Raw genomic sequence first — 25,660 nt, 5'->3', positions numbered from 1 at the left:
AGCAGGCATGAGTACATATGTCCAGAGAGAGAGAGAGACCTACTGAACCTGCAGACAGTATGACACAACACACACAGATCACCCATACACTCTCAAAAGCACAATATTATTTTTTTTCATATATAACATTATTTTTGTGCACGTGTTTCGAAGTGAACAGCAATCACCCTCATACATAATTTGTCTTTGTCTTCCAGGCTTTGTAAAATAGAGCACTACCCAGCCCCAGTGAGCATCACCTATGCAGTACGACAGACAGACAGACAGATAGGACATCCCTCCACCCAAACCTGATGATGAGACGTCATGACGGACAGACGCATCAGCCAATGGGGACGGCTGGGGATCCTCTGAGGCACCACGATGGCAGCAATACAGACACAAGACAGCAGGTCCCTCAGAGCAACCCCCGTAACCCCTGGCAACGGCACTGCTTTATTTCAGCCACCCCTGATAACCAGACAGAGAGACAGAGAGACAGAGAGAGGGACTGCATTGTCTGTCTGACAGACAGTCTCCTTCACGGACAGACGGACTGCGGTGTTTTGAGAGAGTCTTTCACAGCCCTGTCTGTCTGTGTCTGGAGTCTAGACACCTGGCAGCCATGGTTACTTAGAGACCACCCCTCCAGAGAGAGAGGGGGAGAGAGAGGGGGAGAGACAGGGAGCTGTTTTAAATTCACGCTGCACTGTTCTGCCTCCGGAACGGTCGCTATCATTTTTGGACACCTGGTGGATTGCGATTGGCCAGAATAGGCCCCCTCCGGCTATGCTGTCCGAGTTCCAGGTCGCGGTGTGTGTGTGTGTGACATCAACTGTGTGTGTGTGACATGGACTGTGTGTGTGTGTGTGCTTGTACAAGGAAGGGAACGAGCGTGTTCCAATTCAAGATGTCATGCGTCAAAAGAAGCCGCCCCTCCCCTGGATGTATCTCAATGTGCGCTTAAGTGTTATAAAAATGTACATTGCGTGTTTTAACAGATTCTAAATATGATTCTGATATTGACAGAAAGAACAAATGACTGAATATAACGCTCTTCTTCCGGTATGTATTTTGATGTGCATATTACGGCTATACGACACCATTGAGTCAGCGTTGGTATCTGTGTTCAATTAAACATTTTTATAAAAATAAAGGTTTCAATATTCACACTAGCGTACTACTTTAGAATGCATGCCTTATACATTGCTCCATTCTAAGTGGGTAGTGTGCTAATTTGGATATTGGGGGGGGGTCAAAACTCTGGAGGTCACCGAGTCGATGTTCAGACGTGTGCTCATACAACATGATGTACAGTAGACGCCACATCATCACCATAAAGGTTAAAGGTCAGGGCTTAGGGCCCGGCCGGCATCATCTCACACGTCATGTCATCTCATCTCACCACAGTTCTTCATCCATATCTCTGTCCATCATCTCCATCACCAAAGGCTGCTGTCTCCATAAAAATGAACAAGTATTCGACTCCAATAGATTCTTAGTCCTACACGACTTGAGTTCTCAGCACCATAGAGCTGAATCAACCGTACAGAGACTCAAATATGTCATAATATAGACACCGTACAGTAACACAGTCCTCCCCATTAAATGGGGAACCGTGACTGTTGTACGGTGTCCGTATTCGGACTGTTTCAGTTTTCTGACTCCACATCAAGTGTGTCTCTCTCATTCCTTTCCCTGTATGTGGCACTCACAGTAGCGTAGCCTGTTCCCCTTACTGCAGCATTCTCACACACACAGACAGCCTCTTTAGGGTGTAGTGTACAGTACTTCAGTACTACTTTAGGGTGTAGTGTACAGTACTTCAGTACTACTTTAGGATGTAGTGTACAGTACTTTAGTACTTCATATCAGTGGACACATACAGTAATAGGGCGTACAGTACAGACAAGAGCAAAGCATAACACCACAAACCTCTTCTTCTTCTGATTCTTGATTATTCTCTCATTATTTAATGGTGTATATAAGTATTTGGCGCTGTTTAAATGTAAGATGTGATGTACTAATATAATTGTGTATAGTATTTCCTAGAGATGTTTATTTTCTATAAAATGAATATGTTATTGCTTATAAAAATGTTATTAAAAGAATCCATTCAGAAAAGAGACTTTTGGGAATGTCACTCGTTCTAAGTTGAGCATGCAGTGTTTTTTATTATTCATGTTTTCATTGTTTGAATCGATGACACTACAGCATCAATTTGTGTGAACTGTTTTTGTAACGCCAATGTCAAATATACCAGCACCTTTCAACGCTGCCCAGACCAAGAACTGTTCTTTTTTCTCATCTTCTTCCAAATCTGCACTGACACACAGACACACATTTGTGATCATTAATGACAGACTGTGAGGACAGAAATACAGATGTAAGAATAGGACATGTCATGACACACAAAGGTGCACACAGTACACACAGTACACACACACAGTACACACAGTACACACACACACAGTACACACGGTACACACACACACAGTACACACAGTACACTCACACAGTACACACACAGTACACATACACACACAGTACACACAGTACACACACACAGTACACACGCACACACCCACAGTACACACACACACACACAGTACACACACACACACAGTACACACACCAAGGTTATCATAGTTTAGTTGTTTTATATTCATGTATATTTCTAAATGTAGCTTTTTATTTTAAATTCAGTTTAGTTTCAGTTCATTTTCAGACCTGCTAGTTTTGATTTACTTTTAGTTGTATCGACATATTTCTATGCGTTGTTAATTATTATTCTGTTTCAGTTACAGTGTTATTAAGGACAGAAAGCATGCGTTGGAGCAGCAGCAATACATAAGGTCATGGGTCAGGTCATAAGTTAGGTTTGGTTTCTAAAATAAAGTCAATCTCAATGTGACTTGGATTGAAAAAGAAAGAGCGCTGAGACTGGTGCAAAACCTATGTTGTAAACACTCTTGCCCATGTTTACACCAATCCAATGCTGTTTAACTTTAGTAGCACATGTAAGAAGAATGCCATGTTTCCCTGTTAGCTAGCTATGTTTCCCTGTTAGCTAGCTATGTTTCCCTGTTAGCTAGTTATGTTTCCCTGTTAGCCAACTATGTTTCCCTGTTAGCTAGCTATGTTTCCCTGTTAGCTAGCTATGTTTCCCTGTTAGCTAGCTATGTTTCCCTGTTAGCCAACTATGTTTCCCTGTTAGCTAGTTATGTTTCCCTGTTAGCCAACTATGTTTCCCTGTTAGCTAGCTATGTTTCCCTGTTAGCCAACTATGTTTCCCTGTTAGCTAGCTATGTTTCGTAATAATTGTAATTGTGAAAGATGCATTCACAAGACGAAAGTGGTCCCCGAATATTGCGTACTACCTCACATACAGTATGGGCAGATATGTGCACCACCTCATTGCTCTCTCTCTCTCTCTCTCTCTCTCCCTCTCTCGCTGTGCTGTGTGTGCACGCATCTTGCTAGCTGTCACTCAAATGGCAAAGGGCTGAAGCTCATTGGCTAGGACCAGTGCTTGACATGGGCAGGAGTACCGGCATCTCAAATGTTCTACTTCTTGAATTCCTGCACCTCTTATTAGCTCAACAGTATTGTGGAGTTCCTGCACCTCTTATTAGCTCAACAGTATTGTGGAGTTCCTGCACCTCTTATTAGCTCAACAGTATTGTGGAGTTCCTGCACCTCTTATTAGCTCAACAGTATTGTAGAGGTCCTGCACCTCTTATTAGCTCAACAGTATTGTGAAGCTCCTGCACCTCTTATTAGCTCAACAGTATTGTGGAGTTCCTGCACCTCTTATTAGCTCAACAGTATTGTGGAGTTCCTGCACCTCTTATTAGCTCAACAGTATTGTGGAGTTCCTGCACCTCTTATTAGCTCAACAGTATTGTGGAGGTCCTGCACCTCTTATTAGCTCAACAGTATTGTGGAGTTCCTGCACCTCTTATTAGCTCAACAGTATTGTGGAGCTCCTGCACATAAATGTAAACAAAACCGGCACTAGAAATGAGTAGACACCTATTTCAGTCCAACTCAAGCACAGGCTATAACTGTAATTGCTAGGGGGCTGGCCCTCACGGGGGAAACATTTTGGGAAATGGTGGAGCACAGTTCTAGGAAAAACAGTTGCCTTCAAACTCGGGATTTGGTGGCTAATTGAGGTAAGACTAATTCTGCATGTATGAACTACACATTGACACATCCAAGCCCAAAGCAGGAGATTTAAAAAATACTTAGTAATCACCAAAACCCACCAAAAATGCCATATACAGCAATTACCCCTCCCCCCCACACACACACAAAATGTTCCCACAATGCACCATAATTGACAGCATGTTGCAGTAAAACTTTCACAGTAGCTTACTGCTGATAATAGCCCAAATGACTGTATGAATGCTAGTTTTATGTTAGTGTGGTGCAGAGCCTGTGAGCAGGGTTGTGGGTGGAAATCCTGTTCATCGCTCTCTTATGGAGTGGTGCTTGTCCACCGCTCTGTGCTCCATGTCCTTTCCCACCCTGTGCTAAAAAACTGCTCTGTGCCCCAGAGAGTGAAAAACACAGTGTAACGGCTGTTGGTGGAAGAAGGTGAGGACCAAAGTGCAGGGTGGTTCGTGTTCATCATTTATCAAATACAACTGAACACTAAATACAAAAGAACAACCAAAACAGCTCCGTCAGGTGCAAAACACACTAAACAGAAAATAACTACCCACAACTCATAGTGGGAAAACAGGCTGCCTAAGTATGGTTCTCAATCAGAGACAACGATTGCCAGCTGCTTCTGATTGGGAACCATACCAGGCCAAACACATAGAAATACAAAACCTAGACTACAAAACATAGAATGCCCACCCCAACTCACGCCCTGACCAAACTAAAATAGAGACATAAAAAAGGAACTAAGGTCAGGACGTGACAGTACCCCCCCCCCCAAGGTGCGGACTCCGGCCACAAAACCTAAACCCATACGGGAGGGTCTGGGGGGGCATCTGTCCGCGGTGGCAGCTCTGGCACGGGACATGGACCCCACTCCACCTTAGTCTGGGCCCACTTCGGTGGCACCTTTGGATCGCCGACCCTCGCCGCCGACCCCGGACTGGGGACCCTTTCAGCAGGCCCCGAATAGACGGGAGACTCTGGCAGCGCCGGAGTGAAGGGAGGCTCTGTAGCCCCAGCCTTTGGGAATCTCGAGCCACACTCCAGTCAAATTGGGCGAGCTCCACTCCAGCTCCGGTCACGACCTGTATGTAGTGACAGCAATGCCCAACATCTCCATCTCCTGGACGAATTTACCCGCCAGATTCAGCAGCGTGACAAACAACAAAAGGCATGGATTTTTGCCCAATTTTTTTTTTCAATTTCATGATGGTTTTTATTTTATTTAGTTCGTTTTGGAGCCAAATATAGAACTATACTGATTTCAAACTGGTTTGTTAATTTTTATTTCAGTTTACTAATTGTTTTTCATGATTAATTTTCATTTTGACACTTTTATAATAATATTTATTTGGTGGGTGCTTATATTTGTCCTATTTCACACATATACACACGTGTGTAATAATACCCATGTGTAAATGAACCCACACATATACAAGTGTAATAATACCCATGTGTAAATTAACCCACACATACGTGTGTAATAATACGCGTGTAAATTAACCCAGGCAGTTAACCTACTGTTCCTAGGCCTAGGCAGTCATTGGAATTAGGAATTTGTTCTTAATTAACTGACTTGCCTAGTTAAATAAAGGTTAAATAACATGTTTTTTTGCCTATCCCACTCTCCCTGAGACACCCTCTGAGTGGGGTCATAGCCAGGGTCAGCCATTATCAACAGTGACCCTGGAGCAATTAGGGTTAAGTGCCTTTCTCAAGGGAACATCAGATTTTCTTGTAGAATCAGGGATTAGGACAGCAACAGTTGGGTAGTTTCAGTTTCTCTCAAACCCCCGCCCCCATCAATGCACCACAAGAGGCCCTGAGGCATTTCGTTACAAAATTGTATTTTTATTTACATATCCAGGAATAAACCAATGAGCAAAGAAGGAGAAAGACAAGAAAGGAAAGAATATGTTGACTAAGAAACTAAATAATAATAATACTACATGTTCAGATGTGGTTGTGATGATTTAACATAGTCACACCAGACTGACCCAACACACTAGGAAGGAATCATCAGTCCAGTGTCCCTCAGTCAGGCATTTACAATGATACACTATTACAAACTAGCATGTCCTGGGATAAACACAACAAAAGCATGCTAAAGAACCAAATGGGGTTTTACAGTCTTCTGAAAACAAAAACTGTGGTTCTGGAACTGGGTTGTACACACACAACTCTTTCACTCTGTCATTTTAACATATGGGTCGGGTCCTGTTCAAAAGGAGCACACGTTTTAAAAACGTTTTTCAAAGTTAAAACAAAAATGACAGTTTTTTATTGGACAAGAACAACCCATTTTCTTCTATTTGGGGCCTAGTGAACAGGACCCAGGGGCCTGACTACAGGAGGGTGTGGCAGCCTCCCTACAGACCTTCTTTTGAAGAAGATGATAATAACAAGAGTCAATTAAATCATGAGATCTAGAAATACTAGATGAGACTCGGGCTCTTTTGTAAGCTATTGGTCTTGAACGGAGTGACTTGGGGGGGGGGGGGGGGGGGGGGTCACCACCATAGAAATATAATTACTAGAATGGACATTCCCATTAAAGTCAACGTTCTGTTATGGGTGGCCCAGCGGCTCAACCCTAGACTGGAGCCTATCGCTCGAGGACTCAACACTTCCAACTCTTTCTGATATCATCATAATGGCAGCACATACCTTGCGCAATAGTGCAAACGCTCACATGAGTCTGATGACAATATTGAATGGTCTTTGCCGCTTCTTGGCCCCAAAAGCACATGGACACTGTCCCCTTTTTTGATACACTTACCAACTGTGGCAACAAACATAGGTTAAGTAACACATACCAAATGGCACCCTATTCCCTTTTGGGGTGCACTACTTTTGACTAGGGTCTAAAGGAAGTAGTGCACTATATAGAGAATAGGGTGCCATTTGGAACTCACCCATACTCCCCATTGGACCCCAAGCCTCTGCCTATGCTACACAATGAGGGTGGAAAGTAATAATGATCACCCGGCCAATGGAAAATACTGATCAGCAGAACAAATCTCAGACAGATTATAAATACATTGTAAAATATATACACAGCAACAACGATAAAGAAAATAATATGAAAAGGAAAAGCTACAATATTACAGAACTCCTCAAATACAGCCCCTCTGGGCCAGTGCAGATTAAACGACATGACAGAGATGCAACATTTCAGACCATCGCAGATAGAAACACAATGTATAGAGCTGTCACGGTCCTCTTTTCAACATGATAGAGAAACCCGTCTGCTCTATACGATATATTTCTATTTTTTTCTGAAATGTTGTGCTCCTCAAAAAGACCAGTCTGTCCCAACGCAGTTTGCTCCTCCCACTGCAGCCAATCAGACAGACAGCCACTCTCTAAACACACCAATCACAACAGAGTGCTTTGCTGTGTACGGTGCATCGTCCAATCAAAACATGGGTCTAGTAGTGTACAACTGCAGGTAGAAACCTTTCCCCTTCTCTCACACACACACACTCCCAGCCATCACACCTTCACAGTCCTGCAGAGGGCGCCAGAACCCCACCCAGTGGACACACTCCGCCACTACAGTGCATTTCACGCAGGGGAATAGAAAAGAACCAGAAACGTGAACCTATATATCCTGGTGGATGATGACTAGCTTACATGACAGATCATGTCAACAATGTCAACAGCAACACTTTACTGGGGTGAAGTCCTCCCCTGCTAAACTGTCACTCTGAGAACTGTTTACTGACAGGTGATATGAAACTAATGGCAGGTAACTGTCAGGTATGTTTATTCGTCTGTCTGTATGCCTGATATGATTCTCAATGTCTAGTTAGACTGTCTGTATGTCTGTTCGTCAGCTGCAGGCCAAATGCCAAAAACCTCCTATATCCATTTGTGTGTGTGTGTGTGTGTGTGGGGCTGGTCTCTCTGCCTCGCTCTGTATCGTCTAGGCAGAGGTGACAGTGGTGCCGCTGCCCAGCTTAATGATCATCTGCTGGCAGTCGTGGAGGGTGCGCTTGTCCCCTAGCTTCTCCAGTGTCCGGGCTGCGTCCGCCAGCATGCCCACCCGCTGGCCCGGTGCCGACAGGAAGGAGGGGGGCAGGTAGCGACACGCCAACATCACCGCCTCAGCCTGCTCCCTCTGGCCAGGACGCATCTCACACTCCTCTGTAGAATCACACACACAACACACACAGGTGAGTTGTGGGGATACAGAGAGGGATACTACACAGATAACACTCATATCGCGCCGTGTCCCTTTCGACCTCATTATGAAAGGCTTAAAAAAGGAACACAAAACCCACAGAACTTCCAACCTTTCTCACACACGCAAACTACAAAAAACCCTCCATGCAGTTACCCGTCTTGGCTCCGGGGGTGGCTCTGCGTCTGAGCGAGCGGTCCAGGAGCTGATGTGTTCGCGTGGGACTGGCCCCAGCCATCAGCCTGGCGGTTGCCTCATGAAGAAACAACTGAGAGGGAGAGAGAACAGTGTTTGATGAGTGAGAAGTCAGAAATCTACCTAGATCAACCTGTGTCCATATACATGCATGTGCCCGTGTCTACATGTGTATGTATGTCTTCCTCCACGTCCTACCCTGCGCATGGCGGGCCTGAAGCTCTGGGCCAGCTTCCTGAGGGAGGAGAGGTCCTGCTGGAAGCCGTGCAGCTCGGCCGGGGAGGCCTGCAAGGAGAGACCCCCGGGACTGGAGCTCTGCTGCAGACGCCACACGTTAGTCCGCATCACCAGCAGCAGGTCACACAGCAGCAACTGGACCACCTGGGGAGAGAGAAAGAGAGAGAGACAGAAAGACAGAGAGACCGAGAGAGATCAAGAGAAAGAGAGAGAGAGACCGAGAGAGAGACAGAGAGAGATCGAGAGAGAGAGAGAGAGAGACACCGAGAGAGAGAGAGAGAGAGAGAGAGAGAGAGAGAGACACCGAGAGAGAGAAAGAGAGGGGTCAAGAGAGAGAAGCAAACCTTATGGTGTGCGTATTGAAAATGACATTAGTTTGAAAGGCAGTAACAGTGTGTCAGGGTGTATTGATGTATCCTGCTCATTGTGCTGTATGGGGCCCAGCTCTGTCTTGCACTGCAGGAACATTGCACCCAGCTGAGAGACACATGCAATGCAACTACAATGCACCACAGCTCTGGCCATAGCTGCTGTGTGTGTGTGTGTGTGTGTGTGTGTGTGTGTGTGTGTGTGTGTGTGTGTGTGTGTGTGTGTGTGTGTGTGTGTGTGTGTGTGTGTGTGTGTGTGTGTGTGTGTGTGTGTGTGTGTGTGTGTGTGTGTGTGTGTGTGTGTGTGTGTGTGTGTGTGTGTGTGTGTGTGTGTGTGTGTGTGTGTGTGTGTACCTTGTCTAGGCTGCTGCTGTGACAGTGTGGTCCCAGGTTGAGGCTGTCTCTCAGCAGGCCGCTGGCCCTCTCACTGTGGCTCAGACTCAGCTGACAGTTCTCTGGTTTGGTCAGCATGGCGCGCACCGCTCGGAACGTGTTCAAAGACGCCTTGGGCAACGGACTCCTGAGGACACATGAACAACTCTTTTCAGAAAGGTGGTGGAGAAGAACTGGGAAAGTGTGTGTGTGTGTGTGTGTGTGTGTGTGTGGGGAGGATAATCTGTATGTCACTCCGGAATGTTCTACTACAGCTTGGTACAGTCCCTCGGCTGTGTGTGTGTGTGCGTGTGTGTACACTCACTCTGCAGTCTGTAGACTACGGGGCAGGTGCTCGGCGGCGGGGTACAGTCTCTCAGCCGCTGCGTCGTCTCCTTGGAGCCAGTTAATGATCACCACGGCAACCGACGACCACCATTTGGAATGAAGGTCACAGCCTGGAGGTCCCAGACAAGGTTTACACACAGTCAATAAAGAAAATACACACAGAGACAGGTTATTATTGGGATAGTTCCTGTAGCTGATCTAGAGATATCAACTGTAACTCTGTTAATACACAACAGCTTGCTGGGGTTAAGTTCAGGGTTATGTTTAGGGTTAAGTTTGGGGTTAGGTTTAGGATAAGGGCAAGGGTTATGTTTTGGGTGAGGCCTAGGGTTAAGTTTAGGGAAGAGTTTAGGTTTAGGGCTAGATTTAAATGTATGTTGAAGGTTAGAGGATAGTTAGTTGACACGATGTTGACAGGTTTAGAACATCTATGTGGGACTATCCAGACATGCTGAAACACAGACACACCCCTTCATTTATCTCTCTCCCTTTCACACATGATCAAATCCAGCTGTTCTCTGGCATGTTCCCCCTCTGGCATGGTCACAACCTGCTAATACTGCAGCTATACTGATAGGCACATCTCTCCAAGGGAGAAGACCTCCGTTGCTTAACATTGGGCCAACACAGCTTTCATCAAATCAGATGGCTGATTCATCACAAAACCATTTGATGTTGCTAATTATTTCAATGATTACTTCATTGGATAAGTGGGCAAACTTAGGCAGGAAATGCCAACAACGAACAGTGAGCCATCATACACATGCATAACAAAAACAATACTGAAAGAAAAGCATTTTGTAAAGTTAGTGTGGGAGAGGTGGAAAAATTATTGTCATCGATCAATAATGTCAAACCTCTTGGCAATGACAACTTAGATGGTAGGCTGTCATTGTAAATGAGAATTTGTTCTTAACTGACTTGCCTAGTTAAATAAGGGTTAAATAAAACATACAAATGGAAAGCTACTGAGGATGGTAGCTGACTCTATAGCCACTCCTATCTGTCATATCTTTAATCTGAGCCCAGAGGAAAGTCTGTCCTCAGGCCTGGAGGGAAGACAGTCATTCTGCTACCCAAGTGTGGTAAAGCGGCCTTTACTGCTTCTAACAGTAGACCTATCAGCTTGCTGCCAGCACTTAGCAAACTTTTGAAAAAAATAGTGTTTGACCAAATAAACAAATTAACAACAGACTTTCAGCATGCTTATAGAGAATGACACTCAACATGTACTTCAATGGCACAAAATAAATATATAAGAAGAAGATTGTGGGAGCTTTACTGTTAGATTTCAGTGCAGCCTTTGATATTATTAACCATAACCTGTTGAGAAAATGTATGCATTATTGCTTTTCACCCTCTGCCATATCAGGGTTCTTTAATGGAAGCTTCTCGAATGTAAAACATGTAAAGTGTGGTGTACCGCAGGGCAGCTCTCTAGGCCCTCTACTCTTTTCTATTTTTACCAATGACCTGCCACTGGCATTAAACAAAGCATGTGTGTCCATGTATGCTGATGATTCAACCATATACACATCAGCAACCACAGCTAATGAAGTCACTGAAACCCTTAACAGAGTAGCAGTATTTGGAATGGGTGGCCAATAATAAAGTGGTTTCTTAAACTAAGAGCATTGTATTTGGTACAAATCATTACTGAAGTTCTAGACCTCAGCTGAATCTGGTAATGAACGTTGTGGCTGTTGAACAAGTTGAGGAGACTAAATTACTTGGTGTTACCATAGATTGTAAACTATCAGGTTCAAAACATATAGATTCAATGGTTGTAAAGCTGGTTGAGACTTCTGTCCGTAATAAAGAGATGCTCTGCTTTTTTGACACCACACTCCACAAAGCAAGTCTTTCAGGCTCTAGTTAGATGTCATCTTGATTATTGTCCAGTCCTATGGTCAAGTGCTGCAAAGAAAGACCTAGTTAAGCTGCAGCTGGACCAGAACAGCACGGCACGTCTGGCTCTTCCTTGTAATCAGAGGGCTGATATAAATATTATGCATGCCAGTGTCTCTTGGCTAAGAGTTGTTATAATAAATATTAATGTGTTGGAAATTCCAAATCGTTTGCATAGTCATCTTAGACACAGCACTGGCAGACACACACACTTACCCCACCAGACATGACACCAGGGGTATTTTAACAGTCCCCAGGTCCAGAACAAATTCTAAGAAACGTACAGTATTATACAGAGCCATGAGTGCATGGAACTCCCTTCCATCTCATATTAGCACAACAGCAAACCTGGTTTCAAAAAACAAATAAAGCAACACCTCACGGCACAACAAATAGCTTACAATACTCAGCAAACTGGATGCAGTCTATTATAAGCCCCTTATACCACCCACCACTACGACCTGTATGCTCTAGTCAGCTGGCCCTCGCTACATATTCATCGCCAGACCTACTGTCTCCAGGTCATCAATAAAAGCCTATGCTAGGTAAAGCTCCGCCTTATCTCAGCTCACTGGTCACAATAACAGCACCCACCCGTACCACGTGCTCCAGCAGGTACCTCTCACTGGTCACGATAACAGCACCCATCCATAGCACGTGCTCCAGCAGGTACCTCTCACTGGTCACGATAACAGCACCCATCCAAAGCACACGCTCCAGCAGGTACCTCTCACTGGTCACGATAACAGCACCCATCCAAAGCACGCGCTCCAGCAGGTATATCTCACTGGTCACGATAACAGCACCCATCCATAGCACGCGCTCCAGCAGGTATATCTCACTGGTCATCCCCAAAGCCAACATCTACCTCCCCACGCCATTTGCACACACTGTATATAGACTTTTTCCCCCCCTTTTTTTTCTTCTACTGTATTATTGACTGTATGCTTGTTTATTCCATGTGTAACTCCGTGTTGTTGTTTGTGTCGCACTGCTTTGCTTTATCTTGGCCAGGTCACAGTTGTAAATGAGAACTTGTTCACCACTGGCCTACCTGGTTAAATAAAAAGGTGAAATACATTTTTACAAATAATAATAAAAAAAACGCCTCTCCCCCATGTGACCTACTTGTTGTGTGTATGTACTGACGTATGTGTAACTGATAGATGCGCGTGCGCGTACACACACACACACACACTTTAAAATGTAAAGTATTTTGTCTGTAATGTATTTTTGGTTATGTGTCATACCCCAGTAAGAAAAGCTCCCATTGGCGTCCTAATAAATCACATCCAATCAAACGCCACTCACACAAAGAGATAGCTATGCTGACTGGGCAATCTAACACCATGCCAAGAAAAGTCTCCTTTCAAAAGCTCTTCCATCTCTACATACTTATCCAAGATGATTAGATGCTTGACAGGACAGGTAGATGGAGCGATGCGGAGGACCATGCCTTTTAACCTCCCATCTCCTCTCAGAGAAAATGAGCGAGAGAGAGAGAGAGGTGCTGAAAGGAGCGAGGCTATCTGAGGGGGCATCTCAATAGTCTAGAGTGGCTTCCTCTCCTCGTCTTTGATTGCACTGATCTGACAACACAGGGATCAGTGGAAGCAATGTCAGAAGATAGAGACATGTTACTGAAGATCAGTGTGACTGAAGGAAAGGAGATAAGAAGAGGAAGCCACTTTAGACTACAGATACACTGTCAAGTACACCCTAAATGAGAGACACCCAGTATTGTGCCTGAACTGCAGAGGTGAAACTCGGACCACAGCATATAGACACATAAATATAAGGCCAGGAGTCATACCAGTGACGGTGGCCATGTTGGATCCGATGGCAAAGGACTGGGTGTTTGCTCCGGCGGCGTCTGATGCACTAGTCAACAGCTGCAGGTACTCCAGAGCATCCGCATACTCCCTGGGGAATACACACACACAGCTTAGTTAGTTAAAAGTATTTAAAAAATACTATTAGTACTCCCTGAGGAAGGCACACACAGCTGGGTTATAGTATTTAAAATACTTATTAGTTCTCCCTGGGGAACACACACACACAGCTTAGTTAGTTAAAAGTACTTAAAAGAATATTAGTTCTCCCTGAGGAATGCACACACAGCTGAGTTATAAGTATTTAAAATACTATTAGTTGTCCTTGAGAACACACACAGCTTACAGTTGAAGTCGGAAGTTTACAAACACTTAGATTGGAGTCATTAAAACTCGTTTTTCAACCACTCCACAAATGTATTGATAACAAACTATAATTTTGGCAAGTCGGTTAGGACATCTACTTTATGCATGACACAAGTAAGTTTTCCAACAATTGTTTACAGACAGATTAGTTCACTTAAAATTCACTGTATCACAATTCCAGTGGGTCAGAAGTTTACATACACTAAGGTCACTGCCTTTAAACAGCTTGGAAAATTGTCATGGCTTTAGAAGCTTCGGATAGGCTAATTGACATAATTTGAGTCAATTGGAGGTGTACCTGTGGATGTATTTCAAGGCCTACCTTCAAACTCAGTGCCACTGCTTGATATCATGGGAAAATCAAAAGAAATCAGCCTCAGAAAATAATTGAAGACCTCCACAAGTCTGGTTCATCCTTGGGAGCAATTTCCAAACGCCTGAAGGTACCACATTCATCTGTACAAACAATAGTACGCAAGTATAAACACCATGGGACCACGCAGCCGCCATACCACTCAGGAAGGAGACGCGTTCTGTCTCCTAGAGATGAATGTACTTTGGTGTGAAAAGTGCAAATCAATCCCAGAACAACAGCAAAGGACCTTGTGAAGATGCTGGAGGAAACAGGTACAAAAGTATCTATATCCACAGAAAAACTAGTCCTATATCGACATAATCTGAAAGGCCGCTCAGCAAGGAAGAAGCCACTGCTCCAAAACCACCATGAAAAATCCAGACTACGGTTTGCAAATGAGCATGGGAACAAAGATCGTACATTTTGGAGAAATGTCCTCTGGTCTGATGAAAAAAAAATAGAACTGTTTGGCCATAATGACCATCGTTATGTTTGGAGGAAAAAGGGGGAGGCTTGCAAGCCGAAGAACGCCATCCCAACCGTGAAGCACGGGGGTGGCAGCATCATGTTGTGCGGGTGCTATGCTGCAGGAGGGACTGGTGTACTTCATAAAATAGATGGCATCATGAGGAGGAAAATTATGTGGATATATTGAAGCAACAACTCAAGACATCAGTCAGGAAGTTAAAGCGTGATTGCAAATGGCTCTTCCAAATGGACAATGACCCCAAACATACTTCCAAAGTTGTGGCAAAATGGCCTTAGGACAACAAAGTCAAGGTATTGGAGTGGCCATCACAAAGCCCTGACCCCATCCTATAGAACATTTGAGGACAGAACTGAAAAAGAGTGAGCGAGCAAGGAGGCCTACAAACCGCGGCAGGTAGCCTAGTGGTTAGAGCGTTCGTCTATTAACCCTAAAGGTTGCACTATTGAATCCCTGAGCTGACAAGGTAAAAACAATCTGTCTTTCTGCCCCTGAACAAGGCAGTTTACCCACTGTTCCTAGGCAGTCATTGAAAATCTGAATTTGTTCTTAACTGACCTCATTTTTTTTTTAATGACTCAGTTACACCAGCTCTGTCAGGAGGAATGGGACAAAATTCACCCAACTTATTGTGGGAAGTTTGTGGAAGGCTACCTGAAACATTTGACCCAAGTTAAACCATTTAAAGGCAATGCTACCAAATACTAATTGAGTGTAGGTAAACTTCTGACCCACTGGGAATGTGATGAAAGAAATAAAAGCTGAAATAAATCACTACTATTATTCTGACATTTCACATTCTTAAAATAAAGTGGTGATCCTAACTGACCTAAGGCAGGGAATTTTTACTAGGATTAAATGTCAGGAATTGTGAAAAACTGAGTTTAAATGTATTTGTCTAAGGTGTATGTAAACTTTCGACTTCAACTGTAGTTAGTTAAAAGTATTTAAAAGACGTAAAAGGCTTGTTCAAAAAGGGATTGTAGACAATTTAAGACAAAATAAGGCCTAGAATATTAATAAGTAAACATTCTGTATTTTACAACTCAATGTTAGATGGTTCTCCACGCCCTGAAAGTAGACTATGGGCATTTTTTAAATGTTTTTTTTTTACAGCCACTAGAAACATCAGCTAACTTTAGCCACCACTGGCTAAAATTCGGTGGGATTGATAAAGTCAACTTTTAAGACTTCTGCAGATAACCTGAGAACACTATTTGGCTGTGTGTTGCACCTACCCCTCTCCATCACTGGGGATCTTCTCCCCCCGGGGCTGGGCCACACAGTATAGAGCCTTCTCCAAAAGGTGTTCCCTAAAGGCCTGGGTCACCTGGGCCAGAGGGTCCACTACGGAGACAGAGAAGAATTAGGGTTAGCATAGTCATGGCAACCAATTTCGACAATGAAATCTTGTTGCCCATATTGCTTTCATCATAACCAGTTTCCATGACAGGTGTTTCCTTTCATAAAGACACAAGCTGTCCACCTGTAGAGCCTCTCAACGCTCATTCTTCTGAGGGGCTCTTGTCAATAGTTGTACACTATATACCAGGGAATAAGGTGCTATTGGTCACATACACGTGTTTAGCAGGTGTTGTTGCGGGTGTAGAGAAATGCTTGTGCTTCTAGTTCCGACAGTGCAGCAGGTGTGTCTACAGTACTGACCTGTGTTCCCTGCCTGGCTGTAGATGCTATCTTTGGGGGTGCTGCGGACGGCCCAGTCCCCGTCCACAAAGAAGCGGTGGCCCAGAGGGTGACAGAGCCACTGCATGGCCGGGGGGACACTGCCGCTGGAGGAGAGACAAGCCTGGCGGGCACTGCTCAGGAACACACGCTGGGGATGGAGAGAGACATGGAGATACAGGAGTGAGTAACGAGGTAGACTCAGAGAGACACACACGATACACTGAGCAACAAACCACACATTATAGCCAACGCCTCCCCCTCTCTCACAAACACCCACACCACTTGGTAACCGAACTATGTTACTCACGGAGGAGAAGTGAAGGAGTCTGGGTAGGCTGGCTTTGACTCTTAGGGCTGCAGAGACGTAGATCTCTCCTAGCGTGGCCACGGGGAGACAGGAGCCTGAACACTCGGCCAGGTTTACAGCACTCAGAGCCATGTGAACCGCAGACAGGTGGCTACCGCCCAGCTTACCTGCACACACACCCGTTGATTATAGACAGCTTGGCTGAACAAACACAGAAAACACACAGGATTTTCAGACAAAGACTCCTGAAAACACGCATCCATTCCTCTCAGGTCTACATAAAGTGTGTAGGAGTAGGGAGCTAGTGGATAACTCTGTATTGGACAGTAGTACTGCAGAGGAGAGAAGGTACCTACTGTGTGATCTTGGGGAAATCTGAACCCATTTAGTGTTTGTTTTATTTCCCACTGTATGAGGATCTGAGACACGTTGGTGACAACGGGACGAGCAGGGACACGTTGGTGACAACGGGACGAGCAGGGACACGGTGGTGACAACGGGACGAGCAGGGACACGGTGGTGACAACGGGACGAGCAGGGACACGGTGGTGACAACGGGACGAGCAGGGACACGGTGGTGACAACTGGACGAGCAGGGACACGTTGGTGACAACGGGACGAGCAGGGACACGTTGGTGACAACGGGACGAGCAGGGACACGTTGGTGACAACGGGACGAGCAGGGACACGTTGGTGACAACGGGACGAGCAGGGACACGTTGGTGACAACGGGACACGTTGGTGACAACGGGACGAGCAGGGACACGTTGGTGACAACGGGACGAGCAGGGACACGTTGGTGACAACGGGACACGTTGGTGACAACGGGACGAGCAGGGACACGTTGGTGACAACGGGACGAGCAGGGACACGTTGGTGACAACGGGACGAGCAGGGACACGTTGGTGACAACGGGACGAGCGGAGGCTTAAATTCTGTTTCAGACAGGGCATGTTTGAGATTGCTCAGTTTGTTCATAATGCCTGGAGGAGAAGGAGAAATGTATTGTTGGTGTAGTGCTGCTAGATGGCAGCCGGTTGTGTAGTGCTGCTAGATGGTAGCCGGTTGTGTAGTGCTGCTAGATGGTAGCCGGTTGAGTAGTGCTGCTAGATGGTAGCCGGTTGAGTAGTGCTGCTAGATGGTAGCCGGTTGTGTAGGGCTGCTAGATGGTAGCCGGTTGTGTAGGGCGGCTAGATGGTAGCATGATGGTAGCCGGTTGTGTAGGGCGGCTACATGGTAGCCGGTTGTGTAGGGCGGCTACATGGTAGCCGGTTGTGTAGGGCGGCTAGATGCTAGCCGGTTGTGTAGGGCGGCTAGATGCTAGCCGGTTGTGTAGGGCGGCTACATGGTAGCCGGTTGTGTAGTGCTCCTACATGGTAGCCGGTTGTGTAGTGCTCCTAGATGGTAGCCGGTTGTGTAGTGCTCCTAGATGGTAGCCGGTTGTTTAGTGCTCCTAGATGGTAGCCGGTTGTGTAGTGCTCCTAGATAATAATAAATAATAAATGCCATTTAGCAGACGCTTTTATCCAAAGCGACTTACAGTCATGTGTGCATACATTCTACGTATGGGTGGTCCCGGGGATCGAACCCACTACCCTGGCGTTACAAGCGCCATGCTCTACCAACTGAGCTACAGTTGGTAGAACCATGTTGGTTCAAGTTAACTTCATTGAAATGAAGTGGGAACAACGTTGATTAAAACATTGTGTTCCCAGTGGGACGTTTGGGTAGAGTCATGTATGCGTGGATGTGCGTGTGAATGCATTAATAAAACAAGTATTTTCACATCTCAACTTACTGTTGAGAATTAGAATAGTAGAATACACCATGTGCCATTTCGAAATGAGGCTGCATCAGCATTTTTGCTTGTTTTGTCAGTAAATGACAGCCACTTAATAAGCCCTTGTCAGCTAACATTTTGTAGATTGTAGTGAAAATGGTTGAATTAGTGAACGGGGGGCAGCCATTGATTTTGTTAGTCACTCACTTAGATATCATATTAAAAACTGCAAACATTTCTCTCCACCCTATTGGCATAATTTCTAGAATTGCATGAAATTAGTTATAAAATTGCTAAATCTTCTTTCCGCTCCATGGCAAAATGGTAGAATTGCAGCAAACTTGCTATAAAACTGCCTCCCTCAACACAACTTGACTTAGGGCCTCCAAAAGTCTAGGACTCTGACTGCATGTGTGGGTATGGATGTGGCTACGCAGACCCACGAGCCACTGCAGCCCCTCATGATGAGTTAATTTTTTTGTGGCCCCCACCCCCCATCAAAGTTGCCCATCCCTGGTGTAGAGCCAAGCTAACAGGAGAAAAACAGCACATTGTGTCAGAGACTGTCTTGATCTGTGATCAGGATTAAGGTGTGGATGAGCCTAATTCTGCTGACTGGAAGAGGCCCAAACACTCATTGAGAGGGAGGGTGGGGGGCTCGACCCTCCTCTCGCTGTGAGAGGTGTAGGCTGAAGGGGCTCTGCTATTCCCTCCTCCTCTCTCTGGCACCATCTTAATTGCTTAAAAATCTCCTCCCTTTCATCTTCACCAATTGGAAAAGACTTGATAGGTGAAAAGGTGACAGGCTTTCACCTGGTCAGATATTTCAGATCAGTGCAATAAAGGAAAGGAGGTGGAGAGGACGGACATTTTAGACAATTGAGCAAGAGCCATTGTGACTGTGTGAGGGGCTCAGGGAGACGACCCTCCTCTCCTTCTCATTGTGACCCTGGCTCAGGAAGACTGCAGAGTGCTTCTCCAGACCAGCAGTGCCAATGCCCACACAAAACAATGGGCCGGATCACCAGCCATCCCATTTGATTGGACAACAGTATGGACAGGAGGAGGGAGAGAAGGGGGGCCCGTTTGGCAAGCGCCCTCATTTCAGACGATAGAAATATAATAATTCCTTGAGGTCGGTGGAGCATGCATTCTTCACTGGATTAGCCTTCTGTCTGAGGAGAGTGGAGCGCAGTGGAGAAGCCAAACATGTTGACAGTCGGGCCAGATTTAGCTGGGTTAGAGTTGGGTGGTGTGAGTGTGTGGGGGGGCCCAGACCAGACGGTACTGTCAGTAAGCTTCTTCTGGCTACTCAGTGCAGCCCATCGCTCTCTCTCCAGGCAGGCTAAAACTAAGTGTGCCAGTAAACACCACACAGACCAGGGCAGGCCACAGGGAGACTGCTGCTGCTGTTCTACTTCTAACCAGGGACTGCAACAGAACACTTCCCATGGCAAGGGATGAAGGAAAGGCAACACATTTCAAAATTCAAGTCACTGTGCATGGCAGATGATGCCAAAAGCACCAAGGTTATGGGTTCAATTCCTGCAGCGATCACATCACAGAACTATTAGTCACTTTAGACAAAAGCGTCTGCTAAGATGGTAGCCGGTTGTGTAGTGCTCCTAGATGGTAGCCGGTTGTGTAGTGCTCCTAGATGGTAGCCGGTTGTGTAGCGCTCCTAGATGGTAGCCGGTTGTGTAGCGCTCCTAGATGGTAGCCGGTTGTGTAGCGCTCCTAGATGGTAGCCGGTTGTGTAGCGCTCCTAGATTGGTAGCCGGTTGTGTAGCGCTCCTAGATGGTAGCCGGTTGTGTAGGGCTGCTAGATGGTAGCCGGTTGTGTAGGGCGGCTAGATGGTAGCCGGTTGTGTAGGGCGGCTAGATGGTAGCCGGTTGTGTAGGGCGGCTAGATGGTAGCCGGTTGTGTAGGGCGGCTACATGGTAGCCGGTTGTGTAGCGCTGCTAGATGCTAGCCGGTTGTGTAGCGCTGCTAGATGCTAGCCGGTTGTGTAGCGCTGCTAGATGCTAGCCGGTTGTGTAGCGCTGCTAGATGCTAGCCGGTTGTGTAGCGCTGCTAGATGCTAGCCGGTTGTGTAGCGCTGCTAGATGCTAGCCGGTTGTGTAGCGCTGCTAGATGCTAGCCGGTTGTGTAGGGCAGCTAGATGGTAGCCTGTTGTGTAGGGCAGCTAGATGGTAGCCTGTTGTGTAGGGCAGCTAGATGGTAGCCTGTTGTGTAGCTGTACCGGCAATGATCACTGTATGCATATAATTTGTCAAATGTTATTTTGTTCTGTAGTGTCTTGTAAGCCCATTTGGGCTGGGTATCGGTAGGTGTATGACACTTAAATCATATCAATCAACTAGCTTGTAACATTGACAAGGTAGACAAGGTTAGCCTTACCCTTAGCATTTGAGCCACAGGTCAAGTCCCGTTTCCAATTTCCACCTACCGGTCATGTGCAGCTGGTGCAGGCGGTGGTAGACCAGGGCACCGTCGCGACTGCTCATGCGAGCATCCTCCCGGAGCCCCCTGGCACGGAGCCCCCCAGCCCTGGCAGCCAACCAGCGACCCACCCCTAGTCGCTGGAGGCAGAGGCGGAGCAGGGCCCACAGGGCAGCACAGGCCAGGTCCAACTGAGAGGTGGGTAAGGGGCGACCCAGGGCCTTGAGGCAGGTCCATAGGTTCTGACTGGCCTGGGCAAAGTCTCCCTATTGGGGGAGGGAGAGAGGTGGGTAAGTATGGATGGTGGGGGATGGGTGTGTGTGTTTGTTGACCTCATGAGCTTCCGACTGTTCACCCATACAATTCTTAATTAATTCACGGTTTATAGAAATATGTCCATCCAATAGAAAATTCTGTCAGAAAAACAATAGTTCCAACCCCATGCCTCTACCATATATGGTTCAAAGGTTACCAACAATTTACTCTGAGAATTTAGCATGTTTAGAGTGAATGGAATGTCATCACAAGCATAATCAAAAAGTGGTCACTGCTCAATAGAACTCTGTGGCACTGCTCTGCGGCAGGGCGGAGCTAACTTCGGATGTCAACTGACAACGGCGTTTTCTAAATGAAATCCACTGAAGACAAAACTAAAAAAATGGGGCCTAAATATATATTTATTTACAAAGCTAAAAGACTGAATTTCAATATCCACCCTCCACGAAGACAATCTGTTCCTGTTTTCATTGTGTATTTCTGAGTCTTCTCCCTTTAAATCGTCATGGAAACAGCCCCTCTCAATGTAGATTGATCAGTTATAGGCAATGAAAGACAAGGATCTGGAGGTGAAAATGACAAAGGTATCCAATTGACTTTTGAGTGGTCCAACCAGTTGAAACACCTCCAAATGATTCCACCTCATAACACCAAATTTGAAAGAGATACAACCTACAGCAGTGTAGTCTAAATGCTCACAGCAAATGAACGTTACATTTGACAACCGTGTAAAGTACAAGTTTATTCCGGTTATAATATTGTAGAGAACAATCTAATGATTAATTCTGTGTAATTTATAATGACATGGGGCAAAGAAAACTGTTTTGACATTCATTTTATAGCAACCTCTTGGATTGCCCCGTTTCTATCTACATTAGAGTGGTTCTTCCTAAAAGTTGCGTTGAACTGCAGAATTCTATGGCACGCTATTTAAGTGTCAGCCATTGTTGCCATTAATGCTAGTTACTGCTAGTTTGACCACCAGAGGGAATCTTTGAGAAGCATTTGACTGTTTTTAGTTTTGTAAGAACATAGTACACGGGATTGAATAAGAAATTTTGCTTAATTAATTTGATTAATATTATAGTGTGTCTACTCCAAGAAAAATGAAAGCCTCTGCGTTTCCATTAGGAAAATATGGCACTGTACAACGTGACCGGTCGGGAGTAGGCTACTAAGTGACTGCGAGTGAAGAGCAAAGTAATCCGAACATTTCCACACCCTAATTGCAGGCTAACCAATACCCAAATAGATTCAGTGAAAATGAAAATCTCATTGATTTATCAAGTCTAGTCCCCATGCTTGTCTTAGAGGAGTGCAAAACGGTGCAGAAAAACCTACACACTGGTAGGCTACTGCTTCAAATCCTCTTATAACAATTGGATGACTTTGGGTGTTCCAGTAAGCAACCATTTGTTGCCTTCATTAGCCTACTTTATTCCAATATTTCTGTCATTCAGTGATATTTATTCACATAGTAATTAGTTATGGAACCATCCAGATGAGGTTATAAAACAACGCAGCCTGTTGTCCTGCTGATAGCCCATCAGGGGTGGGCGACTTAAAAGAACTCCAGCACAGAGAAGAGAAAGGAGTCTTGGATAATTAAACATGTGGGTAAAATACTGTTTGACTTGGGGATTATGGTCATGGACAGTGCTATTTGCCGGTGTTATGCCGAACATGAAAGCCCAGGAAAATGAACAGGTACAGTAGGCGACAATACTGTAAAATATGCCTAATAATGCTAAACATAATGCCTAAATAAATGGACTGTTGGTCATTACTGTACGCTGCACATTTTGACATTGTATTCCATTTCCAGGGAGATTCAAGCCATCGACTCACTGATGGTTGAAGATGATGAGCGATCGGCAAAGGCAATCTGGAATGTGCTGGCACCATCGCACAACATCAACATCAGAAGACAGTTGAAGAAACTGGAGTGAACTTACGGAAAGGCTCTGTAAGACACTATCTAATGATTATTTATTTTATATTTTCTTCCTCAGAACATTAACCATCTCTTGTTTTGACCCAATGATTCGTCTGACAAACAAAGAACTTTGCGTGCTGCAGGCCAGGCATGGATCAAAGCTGGCGAGACATTCAATGACATCAAGAGATATGTTGGACCCTATGTCAGAGAGGTGTTTTTGGGACCACATCATGTCTATTGTCCTGCTAATAGCCCTTGTGAAAAACAAGTGTTGGAAAACATGTTATCTACTATCTAAGGGGATTTTATAGATCTATAATGCAGGGTTAATAGTAACAATAATAATCGTTGGATAACAGATGGGCTCTCGGGACTCATTAAGAGGCGGCTTCTATCTTCAATATAATCATTAATTCAGAAGGTTAAACCCTTAGGTTTCAGGCCTGCAGTAGGTTATGGAAACATTGTTTTCAAGTCCTCTGGTGGTTACAGTCCTAACCCTGGAACGTGTGGCACCATTGAAAGAAGCTAGTTTGATGAAAAACTTAGCTTAACTTTCTGAACATTCGAGACGTGTAGTCCACTTGTCATTCCAATCTCCTTTGCATTAGCGTAGCCTCTTCTGTAGCCTGTCAACTATGTGTCTGTTTATCCCTGTTCTCTCCTCTCTGCACAGACCATACAAACACTCCACACCGCGTGGCCGCGGCCACCCTACTCTGGTGGTCCCAGCGCGCACGACCCACGTGGAGTTCCAGGTCTCCGGTAGCCTCTGGAACTGCCAATCTGCGGTCAACAAGGCAGAGTTCATCTCAGCCTATGCCTCCCTCCAGTCCCTCGACTTCTTGGCACTGACGGAAACATGGATCAACACAGACAACACTGCTACTCCTACTGCTCTCTCTTCGTCCGCCCACGTGTTCTCGCACACCCCGAGAGCGTCTGGTCAGCGGGGTGGTGGCACCGGGATCCTCATCTCTCCCAAGTGGTCATTCTCTCTTTCTCCCCTTACCCATCTGTCTATCGCCTCCTTTGAATTCCATGCTGTCACAGTTACTAGCCCTTTCAAGCTTAACATCCTTATCATTTATCGCCCTCCAGGTTCCCTCAGAGAGTTCATCAATGAGCTTGATGCCTTGATAAGCTCCTTTCCTGAGGACGGCTCACCTCTCACAGTTCTGGGCGACTTTAACCTCCCCACGTCTACCTTTGACTCTTTCCTCTCTGCCTCCTTTCCACTCCTCTCCTCTTTTGACCTCACCCTCTCACCTTCCCCCTACTCACAAGGCAGGCAATACGCTCGACCTCATCTTTACTAGATGCTGTTCTTCCACTAACCTCATTGCAACTCCCCTCCAAGTCTCCGACCACTGCCTTGTATCCTTTTCCCTCTCGCTCTCATCCAACACCTCCCACACTGCCCCTACTCGGATGGTATCGCGCCGTCCCAACCTTCGCTCTCTCTCCCCCGCTACTCTCTCCTCTTCCATCCTATCATCTCTTCCCTCCGCTCAAACCTTCTCCCACCTATCTCCTGATTCTGCCTCCTCAACCCTCCTCTCCTCCCTCTCTGCATCCCTTGACTCTCTATGTCCCCTATCCTCCAGGCCGGCTCGGTCCTCCCCTCCCGCTCCGTGGCTCGATGACTCATTGCGAGCTCACAGAACAGGGCTCCGGGCAGCCGAGCGGAAATGGAGGAAAACTCGCCTCCCTGCGGACCTGGCATCCTTTCACTCCCTCCTCTCTACATTTTCCTCCTCTGTCTCTGCTGCTAAAGCCACTTTCTACCACGCTAAATTCCAAGCATCTGCCTCTAACCCTAGGAAGCTCTTTGCCACCTTCTCCTCCCTCCTGAATCCTCCTCCCCCTCCCCCTCTCTGCAGATGACTTCGTCAACCATTTTGAAAAGAAGGTCGACGACATCCGATCCTCGTTTGCTAAGTCAAACGACACCGCTGGTTCTGCTCACACTGCCCTACCCTGTGCTCTGACCTCTTTCTCCCCTCTCTCTCCAGATGAAATCTCGCGTCTTGTGACGGCCGGCCGCCCAACAACCTGCCCGCTTGACCCTATCCCCTCCTCTCTTCTCCAGACCATTTCCGGAGACCTTCTCCCTTACCTCACCTCGCTCATCAACTCATCCCTGACCGCTGGCTACGTCCCTTCCGTCTTCAAGAGAGCGAGAGTTGCACCCCTTCTGAAAAAACCTACACTCGATCCCTCCGATGTCAACAATTACAGACCAGTATCCCTTCTTTCTTTTCTCTCCAAAACTCTTGAACGTGCCGTCCTTGGCCAGCTCTCCCGCTATCTCTCTCTGAATGACCTTCTTGATCCAAATCAGTCAGGTTTCAAGACTAGTCATTCAACTGAGACTGCTCTCCTCTGTATCACGGAGGCGCTCCGCACTGCTAAAGCTAACT

The 25,660-nt window shown here is 46.0% G+C and overlaps 1 protein-coding gene across 1 annotated transcript in view; it reads right to left on the bottom strand.

Annotated features, from left to right (window-relative positions):
• Positions 1-5,982: 5,982 nt before the first annotated feature.
• Positions 5,983-25,660, bottom strand: part of srebf1 (sterol regulatory element binding transcription factor 1) — a 37,518-nt gene continuing 17,840 nt past the window's right edge. The window contains 10 exon segments of the mRNA XM_046306062.1: positions 5,983-8,301; positions 8,495-8,606; positions 8,732-8,914; positions 9,493-9,658; positions 9,836-9,968; positions 13,580-13,689; positions 16,045-16,153; positions 16,472-16,640; positions 16,800-16,966; positions 21,030-21,288. Of these exon segments, the coding sequence (XP_046162018.1) occupies positions 8,081-8,301; positions 8,495-8,606; positions 8,732-8,914; positions 9,493-9,658; positions 9,836-9,968; positions 13,580-13,689; positions 16,045-16,153; positions 16,472-16,640; positions 16,800-16,966; positions 21,030-21,288 (1,629 nt within the window). The 3' untranslated portion in view covers positions 5,983-8,080.

Source organism: Oncorhynchus gorbuscha, linkage group LG16 (assembly GCF_021184085.1).
Source record: "Oncorhynchus gorbuscha isolate QuinsamMale2020 ecotype Even-year linkage group LG16, OgorEven_v1.0, whole genome shotgun sequence".
Classification (NCBI taxonomy): Eukaryota; Metazoa; Chordata; class Actinopteri; order Salmoniformes; family Salmonidae; genus Oncorhynchus; species Oncorhynchus gorbuscha.
The sequence above is the reverse complement of the archived record's forward strand: the minus strand, read 5'-3'. Positions and strand labels throughout refer to the sequence as shown.